Source organism: Papilio machaon, chromosome 6 (genome assembly GCF_912999745.1).
Source record: "Papilio machaon chromosome 6, ilPapMach1.1, whole genome shotgun sequence".
Lineage (NCBI taxonomy): Eukaryota > Metazoa > Arthropoda > Insecta > Lepidoptera > Papilionidae > Papilio > Papilio machaon.
Genome location: NC_059991.1, coordinates 4,361,775 through 4,378,815, shown reverse-complemented (window position 1 = coordinate 4,378,815; position 17,041 = coordinate 4,361,775). Strand labels below are relative to the sequence as shown.

Below are 17,041 nucleotides of genomic sequence, written 5' to 3'. Positions count from 1 at the left end.
CAAACTTTGCTCATGTCACTCATTGGAGACTTTAGGACACCCGAAACAAGTCGCAGAACTATGGTTGCGGCAGATACAGAACAACGTCTCGATAGAACCCCTCACTTTATTTATTTACAACCTGGGGAGAAGCACAAGGATTCTGCTGTGTGTTCCAACCGAAAAATAAAAGGGGGGAGAAAAGAAACATGCTATTTTTGCAAAACATGTGAGACAAAACCTTTGCTTCATCCTGGGATTTGTTTCGAAAAATACCATACCAAAACGGATTATAAAGATTAAAATTTAGGATTTTAATATAGTATCATGTAATTACTCATAAAACAAAGTTTATTAAATAAGACAAATTCGTTTTTTTACAAAATACACAAAAAACACTAAAAGTGAAAAAACGTAATTTTAGCGAGGAGCTGGTGGAATAAAAACAAAAACAGCCTTGGAGTGGAAAGGGTTAACATGATTTTAGATTGGACTATACAATCATTAACGACGATCAAACAATTTAATTAGTCATTATCAATTTCAAAATACGAACCTTATTTTTGTACACCTTATTTTATTGGTAGAATTGAGTAGAATTTGTAAGTTGTATACTCTATAATAATTATAATATCTGTGCTGATTTAAAGATCAAGGAAGGTTCATAAAATTATAAAATTACAAATGGCTTCCGTTTCCAAGTTTCGGCTGCCGTAACTTACTCTTGGCATGGTTTTTTGAATCGAGGTTCGTGACTCTTTAAATTTTCTTAATCGGTAGATCAAAACAAGATAGTATTACATATTGCACCAAATTAGCTATTTAACTAGATCTGTACTCCAATTTCCTCTTAGAAACGTGCCGGTTATATAGTCTATTTTTTGCTATGTTTTTGCATTAATATATATCTAGTTCCTTGTTATTTTACAATCATCGTGCAGTAATATTTTAGCGTGATTGACGTTAAAAAATTTAAAATCATAAATGTTTTTGCATTGATTTCAGACCAATTAGTTGAGACGAACGTGTTCGATCGAATTGTTAGATATTGAATTTGTCCTATAATCATGGGCATACAAGACCTACAAACATTTTTAGAAAATGAAGGTGTAGGTGTCGACTTATTTAGAATCGCTAGAAATCATGCTGGTGGTTTTCGATTAGTTCTTGACGCGGAAGGATGCCTAGATCGTCTTTACGGAGGGTACTTTTCAGGTATGCTATTAGAATCTAATGTTGTGACATTTCATGTATTTTTATTGCCGCTTATTTTAACTTAATTTAAAAAAATGTGAAAAAAAAATCTGAATATTGTTTTAGATTGGGCTTGTGGGGGTCAGTGGGCACGATGCGTGCAGTTTTTGACAACATTGTCACAAGCTCTTGCTGAACATCAGGTGGCTCTGTGTGTGTGTTTCAATGGATCACATCCCACTCCACCAGCAGTACCACAGCAATGGATCCAAACACAGAGCACATATAGGCAGAGGGTTAACTCTGTATGTATTTTTATCTTTCATTTTTTGGAATTAAATATTGGATACTAGATAACATTACAGAACCGTTACCAATTAATTGTATAACACCACTGAATTACCTCTTATTTAACTTCGTTAAAATATGTGATATAATTATGTTAGTTATATTTTAGGTTTATAAATGATTGTGTTACATATTTACAAATATAAAACAAAATCTTTACTTTCATTTAGAATATGTTGCAGTATTTACTTTTAGATAACTGTTTGATTTTCATTATGAATATAAATGTTTGTTCAGGTATTGCGGCATATAGTCACAAAGGGAACACCTCCTCCTAAAGTTTGGTGGGTTCCCCCAACTGGGCTGCACTCCTGCCTCAGGACTGCTCTGCGGTATCTTAATATACCTGTTGTGAGTTACCTTTATATTTAAATATATGTTATATTTTTGCATTTACATCCACTAATGAAATCCTCACTTATGAAGCACATAAAGGTTTCTGCTATATTTATTTTCTCCTGGTTTTATAAGTTTAAATACTGAATTAATGGTAAATGAATTAATTACACTATTGAATTAAAACGATAAATAAATTACTTTTGAATAAATAATGAGTATTGTAAAATATGTACATAAAAACTATAATATCTGATCAGGTCTGTTAAACTATACTCATTTTTAATTGCTTTGTAATGACACTAACATGTAAAAATTACAAATAATTTATGTCATATTTTTCTCTAGATGGTGTCTTCAGATGACCATTGCCAAGAGGTTGTTGGTCTATGCAGGGAGAAAACCTATGCTGGTCTTGTAGGTTGTTCTGGTGAATATTTAGTTTTTCAACCACCAAGATATTTTAGTTCATCGCAGCTGAAGCTTACATATAGGGTATGTTTAATGTTACATATATAAAACATTAAAAGGATAAATGGGTTTTTAATTTTTTTTCTATTTTTAGTCATCCTTGGAAACGAAAGAGTACATGGTGCATGAGTTGCCAAAGGTTTTAGATGTACCACAAGATAGATTATGTCTTATGGCAGCTTTACTTGGAGGCACCATTTTATCCGAGCAGAGTCTTCAAGATTTTTATAAACGCCTAGGTATCTCCCAAAAGAAGGTAAGGAGACAAGTGTAATATTAGTTTAATGTGCTAAAATAGATATATGCAGAATAACTTCTCCATTTACTTGTGATTGTATATGTAATACTTAGCTTGACAGCATTAAAAGCTCTGTCATTGTTTGCAGCAACAAGTTCCACCGGAAACACTTATCAAAGCCATTTGTCAATTTGTTCGGGAACTACCTTCAGCTGATGTAGACGCTGCCTGCATTGAAATATTTGGTGATCTTAACGATCTCCGTGCTGCTAAATTGAAACAGGCCGTTCAATATTATCTCAATGGAACTAAAGATGGTTTCTTAAAATATAGAACTGCTTCTGGTAAGAACAATGTTTTTGTTTACCAATCAAATATCAAGGTTCTAGGTTAGTTTGGTAAGTTAGGAAAGTAAGGCCATGACATTTTACATGTACTGAGATAAAAGTAATAAATTTTAAATGTGACAAAATAAGAATTTATTTGTGTGACTGAGTCAAAATATTTACTTAAAAAATATAAATATGTGGCACGATTTTTAAGTAATGAATGGTTGGTCATATCAACTTGTGGTTCTAATTATGGTTCATACTTGTAGGTCGTCGCCCTAAAACTAACAAAAAGAATAACAAGCCTGAGATGAGCCCTCCATCGACATCTGGTGACATGGACACCACCCGTCTGGCCACCGAGACATCGGAACACGAGGTTTTTACTATTCACTATCAGTGCATAATTGCTATGGTCATCCACGCCTTTTAACTCGTACAACCATTGGCATCCATTGGCAAAGCATAGAATGCATGAACCATCAACTAAATTATTGAAATTATGTTTTAGCCGAGTGCATATTCTTATAACATTCATTTTTTAATTTTTTTAAATTTATTTTGTAGATATCACATAGGTATAAGTAAATGTATATATTTTTTCGTATATTATTGAATTGTACGTTTAGGAGATAATTATTATGATTGTACTTCTTAAATACTTGTAATATATTTTTAATTATATAAATAAATTTTTGTTTCTGTCTTTAGTAAAAAAAAAGAAAAATTCACTATAGTTAAATTCAAATAACATTTTATTATTTTGTATATAATCTTTTTTTGGTATTGCTATCTATTTTTAGTCTTAAAATCAATAATAATTTTCCAAGAATACTTAAACTTTGTGTTAGTTTTGTTTTTACTTTGATTTGCTTTGAATTTGTTTATTATTTATCTAAGCACTTGAATGGTTGAAACAACAAAACCTCAATAAATTACAGCAAAAAGGCTTGGAAGATTACAAACTGGCAACTGCGAATGCTTCAATAAATGCCGACTTTAGTATGGAGGAGAGCAATGATTTGAGTCATGGTATCGGTACAATGACACTTGATGGTGAAGGAATATCCAAGCAACAGGCCGCTAAACCTGGCGACAGAAATGATCAGGCTTCGTCCAAGGAGGTGTGATTTTATAACTTTACATCCATTTATATTGTTTTTAAAGCGATTGTAACACAATTTACTTAATGACTCTTGAGTCTCTGTGCATTTTTTTTAAGGTATTATTTTTATTATTACTTATAATTCTGGGCAGTTAGGCTACTCTGCTATGTTACACACCCGGATGTTAAGCATGGCAACTTAAGTTTTAATCTAAAAAAATATTAATAAATGAATTACACCATCAAGTAGTGTGTAAAATATTCTTCATTCCAGATGGCACATTGCGGGGGTAAGATAGTCCAGAGTGATGACAACTGTCCCCCCGCACCGGCTGAGGTTCTACGGACATGTGCGGAGCGTCACACGCGGGGTCTGATGCACCCACAGATGCTGTCCATACTGACACACCGACAGATCACACTGCCCGTGCTCATGGAGGACGACAACCACCGCGAGATACCATCCATACATCACTTCTTCAGACCTGTCCGCCAGAATGTGTATGCAATCCTATATAATATGCATCATCATCGCTTCATGGCGCAGAAAGCTAAAGGTAAGTTTTGTGAATTGTGTTTCTTATGTCTCACAGACTGCTCTCAATCCAACAGCTAAATGCATTACGCTGTTTCACGTTTTCAATTTTTTCTGCGCCAGCTCATTAATGTTCTCATCGATAGGTTCAGAGCTTACCCAATTTTAAAATGAAAAAGCTAACGTTTTATATAAGTTATTTAACAAAAAAATTTTTACCAAACACCGGAAACATTTTGGAATTCAGTTTAGGCGAAAAGTGTGCTGTTTTTGCTGAAAATACTTCGGCTTTGGATTGAAACATAAACAATGTCCACTACTCTGATTGTATGGATAACACTAAATGATTGTTTGGTATTAGAGGAGGGATCGACGAGCGCTTCGAGCAACGAGAAGCCGTGCCAAGTGCAGGTGTCGGAGTGGATCTACTCGCGTGTGAACCCCGGCAAGGCGGCCGAGCTGGTGCCCGGAGTCATCCTCGACTGGCCTGTGCCCACCGTGCAAAGGCTCTGGTTCGGGTGAGCTTATAACACATACAGTCATTTTATATTATAAAATCATTTTCTTTTCAAACCTTTCTGAAAAAACAGACCACAGAATCTATTATAATACTAGCTATCGCCCTCGACTCCGTCCGCACGGAATTATAATAAGTAGCGTATGTTTTCTTTCTGTCTATGTTTTATATCTGTGCCAAATTACATCAAGATCTGTTGTGCCATTCCGGAAATACCAACCATCTTAACTTTCACATTTATAATAGTAGTAATTAGTAAGATTATAAAAAGGAAAGATTTCTTTGTTTGCATAAAAAGGTTTGAAACTACTGATCCGATTTGAAATATTCTTTCACTATTTGATAGCTACACTAGGGTAGCCATCAAACAGTGAAACCTATCCCAGGTGACTAGTATTTTATCACTAGAATTTTTTTTATTTCCGCGCTGACGAATTTTCGGGCAACTGCTAGTAGTAGTAGTAATATTTAACTAGCTGAACCCGTAATACAAAATATTAAACATTAAAATATATTAAATTTCTTGCTGATTTTACACTTTAGATTTTATAGTGATCTAGAAGTTATGTTAGACTTAATAATATTTATGTCCACAGAACCGCTCAAGATGACAAATGTCGCCGCATGCGCGCGTTCCTGTCCTGCATGAGATCTGACACTCCGCTCATGTTAAACACATCCTATGTGCCACAACATTTACTGATATTAGCTACTGTTTTAAGGTAAGTTATTCCTTATTTCTATTAGGAAAAAAATCTAGACGATTTATTTAAAATTTGTTATTTGACTAAAATTTTTCAACCATTATTAGGTTCATCATGACCTCCCAGATTCAAATTCTGCGGCGTCAGGAACTGGATGCATTCTTGGCAACAGCTTTTTCAAATGATCTCATGAACGCTCTACATTTGCAAGAAATGACTGTAAGTTTTTTTTTATTTGTTCAAATTGTATTTTTTCTAATACTACGCCAAAACGATCTGAGCTAAATTTTTTCAACATGGTTCTCGATCATGAACCGTATTTTAATTAATTTATAAAACTTATAAATAATGAAATGTATTTGTGTTAGGTGAACGGTATAAGTTCCCGCGGGGTGCAGCTGAGCGCGCTGGTGATGGCGGGCGCGGAGGCTGCGCTGCTTGCCAACGACGCGTGCGGTGCGCCAGTACCCTGGCTCGTCGCCGCACCCTGGCTATACTTCGACGGCAAGCTGCTGCAGCGCAATCTGCACCGCGCCGCGCACTGCAAGCACCTCGCGCAGCTCTGCGACAACCATCTCGACACCGTCGTTAAGGTATACACATACAAAGACAATGAAAAATAAAAACGGCAACTTGTCATTTCATCACCGAAGCACTACATTGTTTGACTGCTAATCAGTACTTTTATTAAATTTTACATTATTGAATGAATGATATATATTTCTTACTATTTAACTATGTAAATCAGGTGGAGAGAATGCGTAAAGCGATATTGGAAGGTCTGGAGGTGGAGTTTGCACTGCCGCCGCTGCCGCTGGTGGCGGGCGTGGTGGGCGGCGCGCTGGGCGGCTCGCTGGGCGGTCAGCTGGGCGGGTGGGGACGCGGGCGCGGCCGCGGCGCCGGCGCACGTCTCGAGATCGCCGGCGTCGTCGTCGGACAGTGGGGCGGTGGCAGCTACCCCTCGCGCACGCAGAGATACCCACAGGTTTGAATTTTACTTCCTCAATCGGAATGCAGCATAATCTATATATACATATATATAAAAGAAAGTCGTGTTAGTTACACTATTTATAACTCAAGATCGGTCGAACTGATTTAGCTGAAAACTGATGGGGAGGTACCTTAGAACCAGGAGACGGACATAGGAACTTTTTTATCTTGTGTAATTTTTTTTTATTCCGCGCGGACGGAGTCGCGGGTAAAAGCTAGTATAGTATAATTGAATTTAAAATTTTGAACAACCTATGATATCCTATGTGTTAATTAGTTTTGGTGTCGGTATATCAGCAGGTGAGCTACGTGGGGTACACACCGCCGCCTCGCAACGCATACGGTGGTCGCGGGTGGCGCGGAGCACGCGGCGGGCGAGGCGGGCGGGGGAGCCGCGGGGCGCGCGGCGCGGGGCGGGGCGCTCGCCGCACTCGCCGCGAACACGACGAGCCCCTGCGCCCCGCCACCATCACTGTTAACGGGTAACGTATTTCATTTTGTATTCGCATATGTTGCTTGGGAGTATCGGTAGCGAGGGGTTAAGCTCTTGACTTGCAATCTGCAGGTCCTGGGTTCGAATCCCGCCATGTACCAATGTGTTTTTCGATTTACAGTTTACATATGTACATTTATCGGACGTTCTTACGGTGAAGGAAAACGTGATGCAATCTGCACATATCTGAGAAGAAATTTAGTGATATATGTGATGTCAACCAACCCGCACTGGGCCAGTGTGGTTGACTATGGCCTAGTCACTCCTAACATAGGGTAGGCTTCGAGCCCCATGGTGAAGACGTATAGCTGATGATGATATGAAGATTGCAGTAGATGCTGATGAATTAAGTATCGGAAATTGTTCTTAAGACCAAAATCCTATAAAAAATTAATAAGATAAAAACATTAAATGTCATGATCGCAAACAATCACGGTCATTATTATTAATAGTATTTCATGTTAAATGTAGAAAAACGGTGCGACCTGAAGACATCGGCACCCATGGAGACGACGGCAGCCCGCACGAGGACAACGTCATTCCAGATGAAGCAGAAGGTTTATATTTGTTTAACGCACAAAAGATATTCAATTAATTGTACTAACCATTCACCTAACAATTATAATTATGCAGGATCTCAAGCTCAGAAAGCAAAATCTGGTAAAAATATTAAAAAGAATGTAGGAAAAGGGAAAAAGAAGGGCACCGGCCAGAAGACTGATGTAGCTCAATCTCTCGAGGCCAATGGACCACTTGACAAGAACAAGGTGACTGTCTAATGACTCCTGAAGCCCTTGTCCTAGGCGCGACAGACGACATAGGCATTACTCATATACATACAACTATTTGACATTTTGTCGTCGCGTTTGTCGCCAACTATGACAATGGGTTAATGTTTATGTACTCCTGTCAATGCAGCATGGTATATTATATAGTTTCATTTTAGTAGAAATAATAATATTAAAATGTGTCAAATGTCTGGTTTTGAAGTGGATTTTAGGTTATTGAAGCGCACCATGCTCTGATGATAAGAGGACATTGAGAGCTGAGTTGCATAATTTTCATATTATATTAAACATAAATAATTATTAACTTACCATAAAAACTAGTTATTTAAAGAATTAAAGTTATATTTAAAATATTGAATGTACTATTCTGCCACAATATTTACCCTGTACCTAGTCACATTAATTGAAAAAAAGTTATTGAACTCAGAAATATAATATCAATGGAGCAGGAAATGGGACATACTGTCATGTTCCACTGATATAATTAAACAATGAGTCAACGGACGACTGGCTTGACTTGATATTAAAAGCAACACAACTGAGTGAATTCATAAATATATAAAAAAATGTCATATTGAGTGTTACAATTTACTTTGTAGGCGGTGGATGTTTGCCATAACGCGGAGAAGGAGCATATTGGGCAGGGCGACGCGCCCGAACCTAACTAAAACATTACCCTAACCCAAAGGTAACTTTATCTTGTTTTTGTTATTATTTTTCTCTTCTCACTTTATTTTTTTGTTTTTAGTTACTTTAAACAGCTGGTCGTTCGCTTTTATTTTGTTGAAAATGGTAAAACATTTACATGCATCTACGTTTTTGATGCTAATGGTTATATATTTTTTTCTTTATATTATATAAAAAAGACATTTTAACTGACAAACGTTGTAACATTTACTAGCTGTTAACGTTAATATAAAAAGCGTGTCATACAACGCTAAGATAACATCGACGTAAGTTTATATTAGCACGTAAAGTATAAAGTTGCATAATAAATAAAATTGTAAACAGAAAGTCAACATAATCTGTAAGTTGTAAGATTTTGTTGTCATCTGTAAAGTGACATACACGTGCCTCAACATCTAAAAAGACTTCCCGACATTGAGACTGATTTTATATTAATTGAATTGTCACATCAAGTGTTCAATTAAATATAATATTGAAGATAAGTGACATTGGAGCTGCATTATTATGCCTCAACCTATTACGACAAACATCATTGAACACTGTTTGCTCAGTGCAAGTTTTCCAATATTAATATGGGATGAAATTCCCGGCAAATCACAGTGTTCAAAGACAAAACTCTACCATTTGAGGGTAGTACCATTTTTATCTTTTATAAGGATAGGACCTCAACATCCATTACTTGACAAGTGATAATTAGAAATTATATATTTAATGAAATAACACGTTAAGTCACGTTTAATTGAAAAGTGAGATGACTTAGTAAATAATATGTTTAGTTTAGCATATGAAGTACTGAGTCGGCATTATTTATTTACACATAGTATATTTACAATTTACCAAATGCATTGTTTTATTCTAAGTTTGGTTTGGTCAATGAAATCTTTTTGTATGATCTCTGTGCTGGCATGGGGTCCGAGTGGGGGGAGCCTGAGACAAGCGAGTGGTTCCTTTTGCCCTCGAGGATATTATGTTGATCTCGATTTGATTGATTAAACCAATCCTGTTCAGACTTGTTTTTAGGAATTCTTGATGTATGTTTAGGCTTTATTGAAAGAGGACGAAGGTCTCGAAATTTGTTCTGTTTGTTGTCTGTACCCATTACCACACAAAGCTGAAGGGAAGTGATTTAGCTTAGCTAAATTGTTTGTTATCTGAGATGTTATGTAGTTGTAATGTGCAGGCTCCGCTTTGTGTGGTAATACTCGGTTCACTGAGATGTTTTTCACGATATATACCTGGCTAAAGCATATTTTTGAAGTATTTTAGTAGGTATATGTTTGGAACGGAGTGTTATACCTTGTAAGTACGGTAGGAAGGCTGAAATTTTTGTATAGAAATTGCATTTATTGAATGTCGGTTGGTGCTTTTGAAAATTAGTCTGGGACTGCCCTGAAACGAGTCTGAAACTCATAGATTTAAGTCTAACGATAGACCTTTAATGAAACTGAAGGAACATTCACATATTGTCATCTCCACATCCTATAGGGTATTATTTCGATAGTAAACTTAGATTTGTTAGTGATATATTTATACGCATTTTGGGAGACCCAGTATTGTGAATGTTCTTCACTTTTTATGTATTTTTGTATATTTGTTATATTGTTATACTTAAATTTAGCTGGAATGACTAACATGAATATTGTGAGACGCAAGTCTCGGTCTGATACTCGATGGATGGTAAAGCTGTTGACACGATCAGCACACAATACAGTTACATTCCATTTCGAATACACGTTCTGCAAACGTTCTGTAATGAGAAACTATGCCCTCGGCACCTGCGAACCATGGAACTATGAAGACTTTACAATTTGAACGCTTAAACCCTGGCTGGTACATAGACTAAATATGTTGCCACAATAACATACTTGTTAATAACATATTTGTTGCCACAATATAAGATTTTGATAATTGAAACACGATTACAACTTATCAAGCAAACATACATTACGACCATTGTCGTTACAAGCACGGACCATAATACAGTATGTTTGTACTTTTCTATACATATTCTTACATTAATTAATCCCTAATACTAACATTCAAGTGTCCTCATAATTGTCTTTTTAAAAATATAACACTTATATAAAAGGGGGACTGTGGTACTTGGAAGTTAATGTTATCTAATTAAAGTAAATGTATATGATCCGTGTTTGAAGATGATTGCCGTGTTTGAAGGATATAAAGGTAACGCATCTGAGCCGTCACTTGTCACCTCGGAGCTGTGGTGCAAGTGACGCGAGGCCGCGCTCTGCGGGCACTCTATTGCTAACTTAGCTAACTGTCGCTTGCGACATCTATATAAACAATTATATAATATTGCTTGCTTATTAATAAACACAATATGTAGCGTCTAGAATTTTAACTTCAATATATTTTGATTTGTTTAAGAATTATGTGTAACAACAATTTAAACATGTTTAGAGGTTTTGGTAATATTGCATGGACGATAATATTGTATTAGTCGGCCGATGAGTGAAAGGCGCGTGGACCGCACTCGTTACTATATGGGAATTAATATTGAAATGCCTTTCATGACAATCGGCCGAGTTTTGTGCTGCTTAATTTTAACTTTAACACATTTTAAAATGTTACGCATTAGTGGTGATTCCGAGAAGGATGTAGTTTTTATTTTTATTGTCTTAAACCCATTATTCGATATAGTTTTAGAGTATTCAACAGTATAATACCCTTTTTAATCCATTTTATAAACTTGTTTGCTGACGATGGTCACAGAATATTGTCAAAATAAAATAAATTAGTATATTTCTCATGTAATACATAAACATTTTTCGTAATTGAAGTAGCAAACATGGAACTGTGGCTTTTTGAAAACACTTATAACTTAAGTACATAAAACCTGCAATGTGAAATTAAACAGAAAAAAAATGTTCATTACTATTTTAGTTTATGAACACAAAAATATTGGATGAATTTTAAATTGTAAAGAGTTGTATTTGTCTTCAAATAAACGTTCCATCATTTCAATTGACTTTTATTCAGTAAGATTGAGTCGCCTGTGTATTTCTGTGACCGAGGTACCCTCTATGTTGGCGATGTGGCCAATGATGACTTGAGCTGCGTCCTTTATGTTGTTGTATTCGTGGAGGAAACGCACATCGTACGATTTACAACTTTCCTGAAGAAGTTTATCAATCTTAAATTCGGTTTCAAGAAGACTCTTGTATTCAATCTGTTTATTTTTAGACATCTGAAATGAAGAGTAAAAATTTTAAGAGACCTATTTTATGATCTCCATCTATTACCTTCGCATCTTTGAAACAACACAATCTATTTATACTTTATGCTACTAAATCATGATGTAGAAATCATACTATACTTTTCACCTCATTTCCATGAGTGCAAAATTTATTATTATATTTATAATACATCAAATAAAATCAAGGGACAATGTGCTTAGAATACATCACAACATTTTTTTCTTGGCTTTTTCTTTCAATGACTTGCTTATTAAAATTTTTAATGAGACTGTTTTCGAAAAAAAAAAATGGAATTTCGGCAACCAAGCTCCAATCTGTAAATCCATTTTTTCCTTTGATTAAATTTCTTAGTTTGATTTTTGGAATATGGCCCATATAATTCTTAAGATTACAGTCTTGTAACCATAAAAGGTTATTTTTCTGGTTAATAACTTATTTTAACACATTGTTGACCGGCAATTTTACTGAAAATCAATCAGATAAAGAATCCACGTATAATTCATTGAAAGATTCTCATCACGAGTTTATTCATGGCCAGTCAGCAACGTTCGACCATAAAAACATGAGTTAACTCGTGACCGGTCAACAAAGTGTTAACAATATCTAGATCCCATTTAAAATGAATATTAGAGACCCCTAGCTCCAGAGTTAATGTGACACAAAATTAAAACAAATATCAGATCAAAATGTTTTATTACAAGTTATCTATATCTACAGGTTCATTGACACCCATAGCACAAGCTAACATACTATTTATGTGCCTCCCCTCTTCAGCTTTAAACACAAATCCATTAGCCTTATCAACTAAATTTTTAACAGACATCAAACTGTCTTCATTGAACATATTTACCAGTTGGAATGAAACTAAGCTATAATCTTCAATGATAGATACCAAAGCAGCATTAAGTTTTTTATATTTAGCAGTAAACCTGTCGCCATCCAAACTGTCTAATAAATAATTTAAATCCAAAACATCAGTGTAGAAATCTATCCCAAATTCAAGTTTGTCTACATGTTTTTTCAATAAATCAACTTTTGTCAATAAATTAACATGGGGCAGAGCAATCTTTAACATGGCTGTAAGTGATAGCATCAATGCAGCTATGAATTTACCAGCATCAGAACAATGATGTGAGTCAACAAGATGAACTACACATAATTGTAAATTTGCTTTTTCAATCAACTTGGAAAAAATATTGCTTATCACATCATGATGACAGTAGAGCTCCACTTGACCAGGTAAGTCAAAGATAAAATTTGTGCCATGTTCACCTTTTATTTGATCTAATAACCATTCAATGTTCTTTTCTAAGTACTGCAAGCAATATAATAATGCTCCATTTGGACCAAGACTATAATGTTCCATAACTTCTTCAAGGACTATCAGTTGTCTGATGTCAATATCAGCTTTATAAGACATTGTGTCATTGGCAGGATCTAAATTGATAATAATAATTTTCCTTCCCAATTTCTTTAGCAAGTGCGCCATTTTGTCACAGTATGTTGTCTTTCCTGCTCCGGGGGGACCTATCACAAGTTGACCATATAACTTATTTACAGTTTTGAAAGTATTTGTTCTTGCTACTTCCATTATATTTATTTCTCTTCTTTCTTTAAATCCAAAATGATATCTTTGCAAGCTTTTACAGTTTCAATGTCATAAGATTTTAGATTTATAAATATACAGAGTGGTTTTGTGATTTTGATGGCCTCAGCTAAGTATCTTGCGGCTACTTGTTGATCTTCCCCTGTGGCACCAAAAATAACTTTTGTTGTATAAATGTCATCTGTACCTAGAGGACTATGTACTTGGTCTTTTTGTATCATTAGCATACTTCCTATTTTTTGATATTGAGACACAATAAGTAAAATTTTTTCAGCATATTCAGCCAAAACAATTTCTGTGGCAACATCATCAATATCTGCTGATATAGATTTAAAAAATTGCTGATCACCTTCACTTTGTGTATGTTTAATGGTTAAGTTTTTCATACTATTTAATAAATCCATTGTTCAGTTTAATCTAAAATAGACAAATTGTCATTTTACATACTTATATGACTAATGATAAATAGGATTGAATAACTACAATTTTATTTATTTCTTATTGCAGGCAAAGCCACTATCGCATGTGCAAACTCTATCAAAAAATGCGGTTCATGTTGAACGTTTACTCGATGCAAGTGCGCCATAAATATTTGACCCGGCCAGTTTTTTTTCAAATGCTTAAACTTTTATTGCAAAACCGATTCATATTATTTTGATTTATTTCGTGTAAATTTTAAACACTTATTTTTCTTTTGTTATTTTGAAGTTGGGAAGATACATGGTACTTTTAAAAAATACTTTCTTACCTTTGATTGCCTTTTCTTACAGCAAATGTATGTTTATTTTATTCCTGTGTTCGATTAATAATGGTGTTTTAGTTTAAGCCAGTGACTTGAGTGGAATAAAATTTAATTGAAGAAAGATATGAGATGGGAGGAGCATAAATAAATCTCGCCTTGACAATGACAATTAAATTTTACATAGACAATTTTGAAATGTATTAATTTGCCAGAACAGAAATTGCTAATGGTACCAAAAGGTATATAAAAGAAAATGTAACAGAGGTATAAAAAATTTATTTCAATTTAAGCCAAACAATTTTTCTTGTTGCACATAATGTCCCATAATCCAGACATTTAAGTCCTAAGGTCAACAGTGTGACAAAATAATTTCGCGGTATACTAAAAGCAATGTCAAAAAATCAAAAACATCAAGCCTTTCTGAGACCCCTTTGTGTTTTATCATTATCTGTGACAGAAGGAAAAAAACAGATGGCAACATCGATCTGAGTGCTTTATCTTTGGTCTCTTTCATTGTCAAACTCTGACAAAATGGTACGGTTAATGTTAAATATTTCTAAATCAATTTTCATCTAAATATTTAATTAACAGATATTAAAAATAATGTTGGATTTAAATTCTAGTCCAATAAATTTATTGTACAAAATTTGTATTTGTGATAAAAGTGATGTGATATAACCTATTCAACATTTCAGACGAAGGGTACCTCAAGTTTTGGTAAGCGGCGAAATAAGACCCACACACTATGCAGAAGATGTGGTAGATCTTCGTATCACATTCAAAAATCAAAATGTGCACAGTGTGGTTACCCGGCTGCGAAACTCCGTTCTTGTAAGTATTCATTTTATTATGTTTAATTAAAAAATTGTGCTGTTTAAAGGGTATATTTGTTCCTAATAGAAAAGTTATTTAGTTAGTAATTCTGTGTCAAAGCAATATTTGGTATGGTCGAATTGCAGAAACCTGATTATTTAAATAAAAATATTTGTTTACAACAGCTTCAAGTCAGGTTAGTTTCAATACCACACATATGCCAACTGTCACACAACAAAAAAATAAATAATTTGTTGACTTCAGCCTTAGTTAAATACTGTTTTCTTGATGAAATTGTGTATTTTTTATTGAAATCCAAGACTGCCTAAAAGTTCAAATGTTTAAGGATTTCTATTTGGAATGCACTTTGCAAATTTCTAGTTAGTCTATCTATACCAAATTATTATAAACTATTGCATTTATAACATTACTAAGATTATTCCTACACTGATTGAGGATGCTTACTTAATGTATGTGTCCTTGTAAAATGTAGGTAAATAGTACCAAATATTGGTGATATTCAAGTGTATGTAATTTATACACAATTTACGCCAATATCTGACATGAATATATTTTGTGGGACTACATGATTTGTTACATTTATGACCCAAATTTGTATGAATATTTTTCTTTGAAATTTATGTCATTAAAGTGTTATATTTGCATATTTCCAGACCACTGGTCAGTGAAGGCTAAGCGCAGGAAGACCACCGGCACAGGCCGCATGCGTCACCTCAAGATTGTCCGTAGGCGTTTCCGCAATGGTTTCAAGGAAGGCAAACCTACACCTAAGAAAGCTGTAGCCTCATCGTAGATTTATTGCCCAACATCAATAAAAACCTAAAATCTAAACACTTTTTTATTTTTGTATCTATATCTTTGCTATTCTTATTAATATTATAAACTAGCTGTCGCCCGCAATTCTGTCTGCGTGGAATTAAAAACAAAACTTAATTAGTAGCCTATGTTCTATATCCATGCCAAATTCCATCCAGATCTGTTGAGCTGTTCTGGAGATACCTTCAAACAAACATCCATCCAAACATTCACATCTAGGTATATATATAAAAGAAAGTCGTGTTAGTTACACTATAATTTTTATCCCGTTTTCTATTTTTTATTCCGCGCGGACGGAGTCGCGGGTAAAAGCTAGTTTATAATATTACTAGCTGTCGCCAGCGACTCCGTCCGCGTGCGATTAAAAAAACAAAATGAAAAATAGATGTTGGCCGATTCTCAGACCTTTAACGCAGGCGGGGCCACGGAAGAAAGCTAAAGCGTTCCCGTGGCGCCCGCCATAATGCGTTAGAGGGCAGTCAGGTTTTAGTGGGTATTCCGGTCACCTTCTGTGGCCGGCGAGTCCCACACTCCCTACGCCATTGCACAGCCCGGCGTAGGCGTGCGTAAACGCATTTCCTGACTTTTAAAAAAAAAAAAAAAAAATTCTCAGACCTACTGAAGCCGTTTCGGAGGAGTACGGGAACGAAACTGTGATACGAGAATTTTATATATTAGATAGTAAGATGTGAATGTTTGGATGGATGAATGTTAGAAGGTATCTCCAGGATAGCTGCATGGATCTTGCTGCGTCTCTAGAGATGGAATGAGTAAAACGGTTATGAATATTTTAAATTTTCGTTGCTGTGGAGAAAAAACCGCCATTTTGTCATTTTGATTTCGGATAGAAATTGGCTCGTGATGGTGCCGGCATTGGTGAAACAGCCAAAGGCTACTAATTAATTTTTCTTAATTCCGCGCCGACGGAGTCACGGGCGAGAGCTAGTACTTTTTATAATACGACAGGCTTTATTCAATTTATTCTTGTAAAATGTTTTAAACAGATGTAAACATGCAAACCTAGGACAGGATGCTAGTATAGAATATTTTATTACATGTGAATAGAGCTTTTTGTGAAGAGCTCTTAAATATGAATTATACAGAGATCAAT

The 17,041-nt window shown here is 35.0% G+C and overlaps 3 protein-coding genes across 6 annotated transcripts; 2 read left to right on the top strand and 1 right to left on the bottom strand.

The window, feature by feature from the left end:
- The first annotated feature begins 634 nt into the window (after nucleotides 1-634).
- Nucleotides 635-10,874, top strand: LOC106714782 (constitutive coactivator of PPAR-gamma-like protein 1 homolog). 2 transcript variants are annotated; one of them, XM_045678480.1, is made up of 19 exons: nucleotides 635-726; nucleotides 985-1,194; nucleotides 1,300-1,478; nucleotides 1,759-1,872; nucleotides 2,206-2,352; nucleotides 2,423-2,584; nucleotides 2,715-2,910; nucleotides 3,165-3,274; nucleotides 3,837-4,019; nucleotides 4,275-4,557; nucleotides 4,897-5,053; nucleotides 5,649-5,774; nucleotides 5,864-5,975; nucleotides 6,125-6,349; nucleotides 6,505-6,741; nucleotides 7,044-7,228; nucleotides 7,711-7,796; nucleotides 7,873-8,006; nucleotides 8,627-10,874. In XM_045678480.1, exons 2-19 carry the CDS (start codon nucleotides 1,047-1,049, stop codon nucleotides 8,693-8,695), a joined length of 2,853 nt encoding a protein of 950 aa, XP_045534436.1. In that variant the 5' UTR covers nucleotides 635-726; nucleotides 985-1,046; the 3' UTR covers nucleotides 8,696-10,874. The 2 variants fall into 2 exon arrangements, with proteins under 2 accessions (XP_045534436.1, XP_045534437.1); XM_045678481.1 differs by lacking the exon at nucleotides 3,837-4,019.
- Nucleotides 10,875-10,891: 17 nt separating this feature from the next.
- Nucleotides 10,892-14,444, bottom strand: LOC106715008 (GPN-loop GTPase 2). Of its 3 annotated transcripts, none has more exons than XR_001357191.2 (2): nucleotides 14,287-14,444; nucleotides 10,892-11,922 (listed from the first exon to the last, which is right to left on the bottom strand). XR_001357191.2 is itself a non-coding variant. In XM_014508191.2 (2 exons), exon 2 carries the CDS (start codon nucleotides 13,521-13,523, stop codon nucleotides 12,627-12,629), a length of 897 nt encoding a protein of 298 aa, XP_014363677.2. In that variant the 5' UTR covers nucleotides 13,524-13,955; nucleotides 14,287-14,444; the 3' UTR covers nucleotides 12,605-12,626. The 3 variants fall into 3 exon arrangements, 2 of the variants coding, with proteins under 2 accessions (XP_014363677.2, XP_014363678.2); XM_014508191.2 differs by lacking the exon at nucleotides 10,892-11,922 and adding an exon at nucleotides 12,605-13,955; XM_014508192.2 differs by lacking the exon at nucleotides 10,892-11,922 and adding an exon at nucleotides 12,605-13,680.
- Nucleotides 14,445-14,714: 270 nt separating this feature from the next.
- Nucleotides 14,715-15,945, top strand: LOC106714889 (60S ribosomal protein L37). The gene is made up of 3 exons (XM_014508012.2): nucleotides 14,715-14,814; nucleotides 14,976-15,111; nucleotides 15,768-15,945. The coding sequence occupies exons 1-3, from the start codon at nucleotides 14,812-14,814 to the stop codon at nucleotides 15,905-15,907; spliced, it is 279 nt and encodes a 92-aa protein (XP_014363498.1). The 5' UTR covers nucleotides 14,715-14,811; the 3' UTR covers nucleotides 15,908-15,945.
- Nucleotides 15,946-17,041: the final 1,096 nt, after the last annotated feature.

Bases quoted from the DNA above. Each gene is read 5' to 3' on its own strand.
- LOC106714889 (XM_014508012.2), top strand. The intron at 15,112-15,767 runs GTAAGTATTCAT...GCATATTTCCAG, and splicing joins GGCTGCGAAACTCCGTTCTT to ACCACTGGTCAGTGAAGGCT.
- LOC106714782 (XM_045678480.1), top strand. From the start codon at position 1,047: ATGGGCATACAAGACCTACAAACATTTTTAGAAAATGAAGGTGTAGGT. The intron at 3,275-3,836 runs GTTTTTACTATT...AATAAATTACAG, and splicing joins CCGAGACATCGGAACACGAG to CAAAAAGGCTTGGAAGATTA. The intron at 8,007-8,626 runs GTGACTGTCTAA...TTTACTTTGTAG, and splicing joins GACCACTTGACAAGAACAAG to GCGGTGGATGTTTGCCATAA.
- LOC106715008 (XM_014508191.2), bottom strand. From the start codon at position 13,523: ATGGAAGTAGCAAGAACAAATACTTTCAAAACTGTAAATAAGTTATAT.